Source organism: Onthophagus taurus, chromosome 3 (genome assembly GCF_036711975.1).
Source record: "Onthophagus taurus isolate NC chromosome 3, IU_Otau_3.0, whole genome shotgun sequence".
Lineage (NCBI taxonomy): Eukaryota > Metazoa > Arthropoda > Insecta > Coleoptera > Scarabaeidae > Onthophagus > Onthophagus taurus.
The window spans coordinates 5,067,925-5,077,818 of NC_091968.1; the positions used below are offsets into that span (position 1 = coordinate 5,067,925).

At 30.5% G+C, this 9,894-nt stretch overlaps 1 protein-coding gene across 1 annotated transcript; it reads left to right on the plus strand.

The window, feature by feature from the left end:
• Positions 1-463: 463 nt before the first annotated feature.
• Positions 464-8,924, plus strand: LOC111417731 (uncharacterized). Its single transcript, XM_023050097.2, has 4 exons — positions 464-628; positions 5,394-5,607; positions 7,538-7,658; positions 7,715-8,924. The coding sequence occupies exons 2-4, from the start codon at positions 5,397-5,399 to the stop codon at positions 8,484-8,486; spliced, it is 1,104 nt and encodes a 367-aa protein (XP_022905865.1). The 5' UTR covers positions 464-628; positions 5,394-5,396; the 3' UTR covers positions 8,487-8,924.
• The last annotated feature ends 970 nt before the right edge of the window (positions 8,925-9,894 follow it).

The window sequence follows — 9,894 nt, forward strand, 5'->3', positions numbered from 1 at the left end:
AATCTGACAACAAAACACCTTCATTCCATAATTTAATACTCAATTCAAAGCCCACAACTCGCATGCGCTTTACCATTTTTGAAACATATCGTTAAAACTACCCACTCATTTAAGTTAACCCCCCTCCTAGACTATTTAAAAATACCTCCAATTATACAAATGCACAACAAACACCAAAAGATGTTATCTCATTTAAAATAAGAAAAAATCGATTAAAAAAATATTTTTTTCTTTGAGTTAATTCAATTTGTTAAAAAAAAATATAATTTTTGATGTTGTTAGAACGTAAAAATTGAACACAATGTAATTACAATGTAAAAATTGTTGTATATTGGGAAAATGTCTAATAGGATTAAGGTTTGGCATTAAGTTTCATTGAAAATGATCAATATGTGTAGCTAAAGAGGCGCTTGCGCCTCGAAAGCTCTGTATCAAAGGTTTATGGTAGGGTGAAATCGGATCGATAAATAGAAACGAAATCGTCGTTTGCCCTTTTTGGTGAATTGGTTTGGGTTTTTTAGGGAAAAAGTGGTGCTCGACTCGTTTATTGGTATTCTCCTTATCTTATTTACTTTGGATGTTAATTAATATTGACAGAGAGACAAGAGATAAATCAAAATCAGATAGAGTAAGTTCATTTATTATTATCTTTATTGTATCTTTATTATTTGCTTAATTATTTTCAACCAAGCTAAGTTAAGTCGTTAACTTTTTCAACGAAACACCTAGGTGCTATAATACCCAGGTATTTGTCTGTATAATTGCCATTACCAAAGATTTTCTGAGAATAATGAATAATTTACGAGAATTAATTACTTTAATTTTAATCTATTTTCTGCATTTTTTCAAAAATTTATTTTGGTCATCTTCAACTTTTCTAGAAACCAAACTTTTCCGAAATTCTTGCAAAATTCGATTTGAGCATCTGCATCTGACATTATTAATTTGAACTGCATTGCAAATTTGAAATGTTTAAGATATATGTTCATTTTTGACACTGTCAGGTTAGTTTAAATAAAAAAAAATCTCAACTTTTTCCTTAATAAACTCGTCGATTATTATATATTGTACGAAAGAGGAGGTTTTTAGCTTTAATTTGATGTAAAAATAATAGCTGAATCTCTAAAAATAAAGTTGAAATGATTTTTAGAGAATTTTCTGTCATTTTGAGGTTAATGAAATGTTTAATAAATCGCACAATTTGTATTTGCTGGAATTAATTGATGATTTATATTTCAAATCAAAGCTAAAATCGTCTATTTTAATGAATTCCATAAAAATATTATAGTTAATAATGATATTTTCTTCATAAAAAAGTTTTAAATTATTTGTTAATTTTTGACACTTTGAGGTTAGTTTAAATAAAAAAATTTCAACTTTTTCCATAATAAACTTGTCGATTATTATATATTATAGGAAAGAGGACGTTTTTAGCTTGAATTTGATGTAAAAATCACAGCTTAATCTCTAAAAATAAAGTTGAAATGATTTTTAGAGATTTTTCTGTCATTTTGAGGTTAATGAAATGTTTAATAAATCGTACAATCTATATTTGTTGGAATTAATTGATGATTTATATCTCAAATCAAAGCTAAAATCGTTAACTTTAATGAATTCCATAAAAATATTATAGTTAATAATGATATTTACCTAAAAAAAAAAGGTTTTAAATAATTTGTTCATTTATGACACTTTGAGGTTACTTTAAATACAAAAATCTCAATTTTTTGCTTAATAAACTCGTCGATTATTATATATTGTAGAAAGGAGGACGTTTTTAGCTTGAATTTGATGTAAAAATAACAACTTAATCTCTAAAAATAAAGTTGAAACAATTTTTAGAAATTTTTCTGTCATTTTGAGGTTAATGAAATGTTTAATAAATCGTACAATCTGCATTTGTTGGAATTAATTGATGATATATATCTCAAATCAAAGCTAAAACCGTCAACTTTAAGGAATTCCACAAAAATATTATAGTTGATAATGATATTTTCTTCAAAAAAAAGTTTTAAGTTATTTGTTCAGTTTTGACACTTTGAGGTTAGCTTAAATAAAAAAATTTCAATTTTTTCCTTAATAAAATAGTCGATTATTATATATAGTACGAAAGAAGACGTTTTTAACTTTAATTTGATATAAAAATAACACCTTAATCTCTAAAAATAAAGTTAAAATGATTTTTAGATATTTTTTTTGTCATTTTGAGCTTAATGAAATGTTTAATAAATCGTACAATCTCTATTTGTTAGAATTAATTGATGATTTATATCTCAAATCAAAGCCAAAATCGTCTATTTTAATGAATTCCATAAAAATATTATAGTTAATATTAATTTTCCTCAAAAGAAAGGTTTTAAATAATTTGTTCATTTTTGACACTTTGAGGTTACTTTAAATACAAAAATCTCAACTTTTTCCTTAATAAACTCGTCGATTATTGTATATAATACGAAAAAGGACGTTTTTAGCTTTAATTTGATGTAAGAATAATAGCTTAATCTCTAAAAATAAAGTTGAAATTATTTTTAGAGATTTTTCTGTCATTTTGAGGTTAATGAAATGTTTAATAAATCGTACAATCTGCATTTGTTGGAATTAATTGATGATATATATCTCAAATCAAAGCTAAAACCGTCAACTTTAAGGAATTCCACAAAAATATTATAGTTGATAATGATATTTTCTTCAAAAAAAAGTTTTAAGTTATTTGTTCAGTTTTGACACTTTGAGGTTAGCTTAAATAAAAAAATTTCAATTTTTCTTAATAAAATAGTCGATTATTATATATAGTACAAAAGAAGACGTTTTTAACTTTAATTTGATATAAAAATAACACCTTAATCTCTAAAAATAAAGTTAAAATGATTTTTAGATATTTTTTGTCATTTTGTGGTTAATGAAATGTTTAATAAATCGTACAATCTCTATTTGTTAGAATTAATTGATGATTTATATCTCAAATCAAAGCCAAAATCGTCTATTTTAATGAATTCCATAAAAATATTATAGTTAATATTAATTTTCCTCAAAAGAAAGGTTTTAAATAATTTGTTCATTTTTGACACTTTGAGGTTACTTTAAATACAAAAATCTCAACTTTTTCGTTAATAAACTCGTCGATTATTGTATATAATACGGAAAAGGACGTTTTTAGCTTTAATTTGATGTAAGAATAATAGCTTAATCTCTAAAAATAAAGTTGAAATTATTTTTAGAGATTTTTCTGTCATTTTGGGGTTAATGATATGTTTAATAAATCGTACAATCTGCATTTGTTGGAATTAATTGATGATATATATCTCAAATCAAAGCTAAAACCGTCAACTTTAAGGAATTCCATAAAAATATTATAGTTGATAATATTTTCTTCAAAAAAAAGTTTTGTTATTTGTTCATTTTTGACACTTTGAGGTTAGCTTAAATAAAAAAATTTCAATTTTTTCCTTAATAAAATAGTCTATTATATATAGTACGAAAGAAGACGTTTTTAGCTTTAATTTGATGTAAAAATAACACCTTAATCTCTAAAAATAAAGTTAAAATGACTTTTAGAGATTTTCTTGTCATTTTGGGGTTAATGATATGTTTAATAAATCGTACAATCTCTATTTGTTAGAATTAATTGATGATTTATATCTCAAATCAAAGCCAAAATCGTCTATTTTAATGAATTCCATAAAAATATTATAGTTAATATTAATATTTTCCTCAAAAGAAAGGTTTTAAATAATTTGTTCATTTTTGACACTTTGAGGTTACTTTAAATAAAAAAACCTGAACTTTTTCCTGAATAAACTCGTCGATTTTTATATATTGTACGAAAGAGGAGCTTTTTAGCTTTAATTTGATGTCAAAATAATAGCTGAATCTCTAAAAAATAAAGTTGAAATGATTTTTAGAGATTTTTCTGTCATTTAGAGGGTAATAAAATGTTTAATAAATCGTACAATCTGTACTTGTTGGAATTAATTGATGCTTTATATCTCAAATCAAAGCTAAAATCCTCTACTTTAATGAATTCCATAAAAATATTATAGTTAATAATGATATTTTCCTCAAAAAAAAGTTTTAAGTTATTTGTTCATTTTTGACACTTTGAGATTAGTTTAAATAAAAAAATCTCAACTTTTTCCTTAATAAACTCGTCGACTTTTATATATTGTACGAAAGAGGAACTTTTTAGCTTTAATTTGATGTAAAAATAATAGCTGAATCTCTAAAAATAAAGTTGAAATGATTTTTAGAGGTTTTTCTGTCATTTAGAGGTTAATGAAATGTTTAATAAAAAGTACAATCTGTACTTGTTGGACTTAATTGATGATATATACCTCAAATTAAAGCTATAAATGTCAGAGAGAGAAATAAGTCTTTATTACAGCTATCGATCTAATGGTTTTTCCGCTGGCTATAATTACAACAAAGAATTTAACAATATTATTAATAATTATCAGATAAGTATTTATGAAAAAAGTTCGAATATTGTTTTCCTCTGATCAACTTCCATCTGTGCAGCTTGTCTCTTTAAACACAATTTATGTATTTTTTCATAATTGTTTCTGTTGTCTAAAAATTTCTTCTGTAGTCTGTCTAGTCTTAGTCTTATAGGTTCAAGTCTCGTTTCTTACGTTGTGCAGTGGGTTGTTTGGGTGTCTAATCTTAGAGATAATCCTCAAGCATTTTCTCTCCGCTTATGTCAATTTTACGGTAATGCATAAAAATATTACAGTTAATGATCAAATTTAATATAAGAGAAAATATTAAAGCCACTAATTTATTTTTGACATTTTGAGGTTAGTTTAAATTAAAGAAATCTGAATTTTGTCCTTGATAAACTCATTGATTGTCATATATCATTCAAAAGAGAACGTTTTTAGCTTTAATTTGGTGTATATGTAACAACTTAATCTCTAGAAATAAAGTTGGAGTGACTTTCCATAGATGATGTATGGATTTGTAAACATAACCTGGTATTTCTAACAATTTTAAAGATTTTTACAAGATTTACAGAAGCTCTACGACAATTTCAATTATTGTTTTCAAAAACTTCCCATAGATCAATTCCAGTGTATCAAAATTTTTTTAGCTATGTCAGAAATGTCTATAATATTACAGAGTCTTTTAATGGATAACTAGCGATCTCTCCATCCTCGGAAAGATTTTAAGGTTAAGGTCATATCAGGGTCAAAGCATACAAGTCGACCTTCACTTTTATTTGCCAATTGATGAACCTCCTCCTGAAATTTCAAGGTGTACGCTGTGTTAGTTTAGCGTTGAATCTCTTTTAACTAAACTCGAAGTTAAGGGTCCGTAAAGCCACTTAAAAGTATTAAAGCATCATGACATGAATTATAGTTTTATTTAATTGATAAAGCTCGCTTTTAATTTTTCAGTAAATGAGTTGTTTGGGAGATTGTTTGGACTTGGGTCCACCCCCAGACACAATTCTATTTTTACCACCACCGCCGATTCCATCATTTCTTCAACCGAACATACCGGATTTGATAACGAATGGAACTCCGTGCTCGTCACCGCAACTTTGCGAGAATTGGCTTCCGCCCAACAAAGTTCAATCGGAAAGCGACTACATCGAACTTCATCGCAAAGGTGCAAATAAATCTATATCTCCAAACTGAAGTAACTTCCCAATCAAAAATGTTACTTAATAAACAATTAAACTAAGATTAGAACTAACACTAGAAACTTTCGGGTTTTGCCGTGCGTCTTTTAATAAAAGGTTTGACGTTTCGGATGCCATGTTGCAACCTTCTTCAGAAACTGGTTCGAAGTGACGAGATCAAAAAATCGGTAACTATATATAAGTCGGAAAAACTAATTAATAATCAGTTAACGCTAATTACAAACTAATTAATAACTAATTGCGTCGCGTCCGGTGTGAGGCGGGAAGAGGTCTTCGTGTTCACCACCATCTTCCATGTTCTGCTAAGCTCCCAGCCATCCTCTCTGTTGACGTTATTTTTATGTCGGTGAATCTCTATGGCTTCTCTTGTCAGTCTTTGATAGTATCTGTTGTCCCTAGCCAGCACCTTTGTTTGTTCGAAGTCTATTCGGTGCCCCTCTGCATGGCAATGTTCCGCAACCGCCGACTGCTGGATCTTCTTCAGCCTTACATCCCTCTCATGCTCCTTGATGCAGCACTCGACGTTGCGTCCAGTTTGGCCAACATAAACCTTCCCACAACTACACGATAGTCGATAGACTCCCGCTCCTTTTAATGGAGTTAGTTTGTCCTTGGCTATCGGGAGTGTGTTCCGAATTTTGCTGACCGTGCCGTACCGCACTACGATGTCGTTCTTCTTGAGGTGCCTAGCAATTCGTTCCGTTACACCTGAAACCGTGTCCTCTTTCTGCTTTCGCTGCTTGATGGCCTGGTTGATGTCCCTCGAAGTGTATCCATTCTTCTGCAGCACGCCTCGTAGAAAGTGTTGCTCCTTCTTCAAGTTCTCTCCTTCACATAGTCTCGCTGCTCGCTGAAATAATGTACGGATCACGGACCTCTTCTGTTGGGGATGATGATGTGCACATGCCTGTAAATACCTGTTGGTATGGGTCTTCTTTCGATATACACCAAGTTCTATATCTCCATTTGTCGTCGTGGTGACCAACACATCTAGGGAAGGTAGTTTTTTGGCAGTTTCTGTTTCCATGGTGAACTTAATCATAGGATGTTGAGAGTTCAAGTGATCCAAGAACTCTTGGAGCCGTTTTTGACCATGTTGCCATATCACAAACGTGTCATCCACATATCGAAGCCATAGTTTTGGTTTCCACTGGCTCTTCTTCAAAGCGTCCTCTTCGAATAATTCCATGTAGAAATTAGCTATAACTGGCGATAGTGGAGATCCCATGGCTGCCCCTTCGAACTGCTCGTAAAATTCTCCTTTCTAGCTGAAATACGTCGACGATAAGCAATACTCCACCAGATCTGGCACGTATCCTGGTTAACCCTCCGGAATGAGTTTTCGGCGAAGACCCTCTACAGCATCCTTAACTGGTGCCCTAGTAAAAAGGGATTCCACATCGAAACTTACCAACATATCCCCAGCATCCAGCTTTACACCTTTTACCGATTCCACAAATTGTGTAGAATCCCTGACATACGATTCCGTGTTACCTGTAAAGGGGGACAAAATCTTTGCAAGATGTTTAGCCAGCTGGTATGTTGGGGAGTTGATGGCGCTGACGATAGGGCGGAGGGGGACGTCTGGTTTGTGAATCTTCGGTAGTCCGTAGATTCTTGGTGGTACCGGCGCCTGCACAAACAAACATTTCTGCTGTTCTGCTGGAATTCCTGTGGATTTTATCAGTTCCTTCATTTTTCTAACGATTGCAAGGTTGCAACATGGCATCCGAAACGTCAAACCTTTTATTAAAAGACGCACGGCAAAACCCGAAAGTTTCTAGTGTTAGTTCTAGTTTTAGTTCTAATCTTAGTTTAATTCACACCGGCCGTAAAGCCTTCGTACTTATATAATAAACAATTATTTGAAATATTTGACTTTATTTTGTTTTTTAGAAATAGAAAGTTGGTCCGTTTCTGGAATCGACGACACATGGCTTTTAGTTCTTGTTGCTTCTTCAATTGGTGTTTTATTACTTGGAGCTTTATTGGCAATGTTTTTACTGAAATGCAGAGAGTAAGTTTATTCTGATCAATATAACTTATATTTAAACATCTTTTTTATTCTTTTAGAATGAACATGTTTGGCCATAACGAATGTTCAGTTCACGTTCGGGATGTTCATCGTCCAATAAAACCTCATGAACCGCGCGATTGCAGCTCAATGAACACCATGGTCGCAACTAATAAACTTCTCCATCCATCTGAAACCGTTTTATATCATCCGACCGCCCATAATTTAAACCCAACCGATAATCGCATGGTTTGGGCTGCTTTAACACCTCGAGGAACGCAACATTTCATCTCGGAAACGTTCCCCAGGGATCTTGTCGATTACGTTGAAGCCGATGATCATTACGAGACGATTGAAAATGTTAATATCAAACCAACATCAACGGTCAATCAACTTAATCATCACCAAATTATTCAAACTGAAATACCTGACGATTATCAAACTTATACAATGACCTTAAAAGCAAATAAAGGAGGGACTTTTGAAAATAACGGTTTTGTTGATTACGATTATGAAGATCCAACTCCGTTAATTGAAAGTTATCAATTAGACGATATGGAGCATCAATATGCCGTTTTGGGGGGAAACACCGATATGAGATGTTCGAGTTTGGGGTTAGGATTAGGAGGATTAAGTGGCGGGAATAGTTTAAGGAGGGGATTCAGTTTGAGACCGGAAGTATCATCACCCACGAGGATTGAAAATCCAAATTTACCACCACTGAATTTATATCCGCACAATAAGAGTAATTCGAATACTTTTAGAAGGAACACCACGATGACTACCTATCGACCACAAGATGTCGCTTTTACTCATAAATATGGATGTTAATGGAGTGGGTAAAAAAGATTTCTTTAATAATAGGAAAAGTGATTTTTTTTAATCATTTCTATAAAATGTGTTAATTTTAATAATGAGTGTGATATTTGATTTTAAAAGACTTTTCATAATGATTTTTTATTGTAAGATTGTTTTTGGTTTTAAGAAAATCAAAAATAGTTTGTAATGTACTTTGATGTGATGATGTATTTATAATAACTTATACTATAAGCTATAAGGTACTTAAAAATGCTATATGTACCCCACAATGCAATATTTAGTGTATATTTATAATATTATTATTTATTTTATTTTATATAAGCACTAATTGAATTTTATCAACTCATTTTATCATTTATGAATGTTCTTTGTTGATTTATGTGTAATTTAATGTAATTAAATGTAGATTTATACGTAAAAGACTCAATAAAAACATCTTATTCCAAACAATTTTATTTATTTAAATTATTTAAACTTAAATTTTCTATACATAGATGTCACTAAATTTGACACTTTTATGCAGCGTTGCCCTACCAATTTATCGATAGATCTACCGATATACCACTTAATATAATGATTTTCAAAATTTGAACAAAATATGAAACACATCGTACTTAAAATCAATACAATTGCGACAAAAATTGTACCTTATGAGAATACCCTACTTATATTACATAAAAGTATATACCAACGATCTGGCAACGTTCCTCGAGCGACATTGCCATATTGCCATATTGCCATATTGCCATATTGCCATATTGCCATCGCACGCGTCATAAGTAAACCCCCTTCCTAATTTGAAAACGGATCAAAATATAATATTGTCAAAATAGATATTGACGCATCTAAGAGCAAAACAGAGCAATATTGTTAACAATAAAATTTGCAGCAATTTTTGTTATAAAAGTTTTCTTATAGCATGCTCCGATTCCGAAGTGTTACCTTTAATAACCTGAAAGAGCAACAAATTCATCAAATTTTCATATTTTCGTATCTATCTCAATATTGACGTATCTAAGAGCAAAAGTACAAGAAAGCAATATTGTTAACAACAAAATTTGCAACAATTTTTGTTATAACAGATTTCTTATAGCATGCTCCCATTCCCAATTGTTACCTTTAATAACTTGAAAGAACAATAAATTCATCAAATTTTCATATTTTCGTATCTATCTCGATGTTGACGTATCTAAGAGCAAAAGTGTAAGAGAGCAATATTGTCAACAATAAAATTTGCAACAATTTTTGTTATAAAAGATTTCCTATAGCATGCTCCGATTCCCAAATGTTACCTTTAATAACTTGAAAGAGCAACAAATTCATAAAATTTTTATATTTTCGTATCTATCTCGATATTGACGTATCCAGGAGCAAAAATGCAAGGGAACAATATTGTTAACAATAAAATTTGCAACAATTT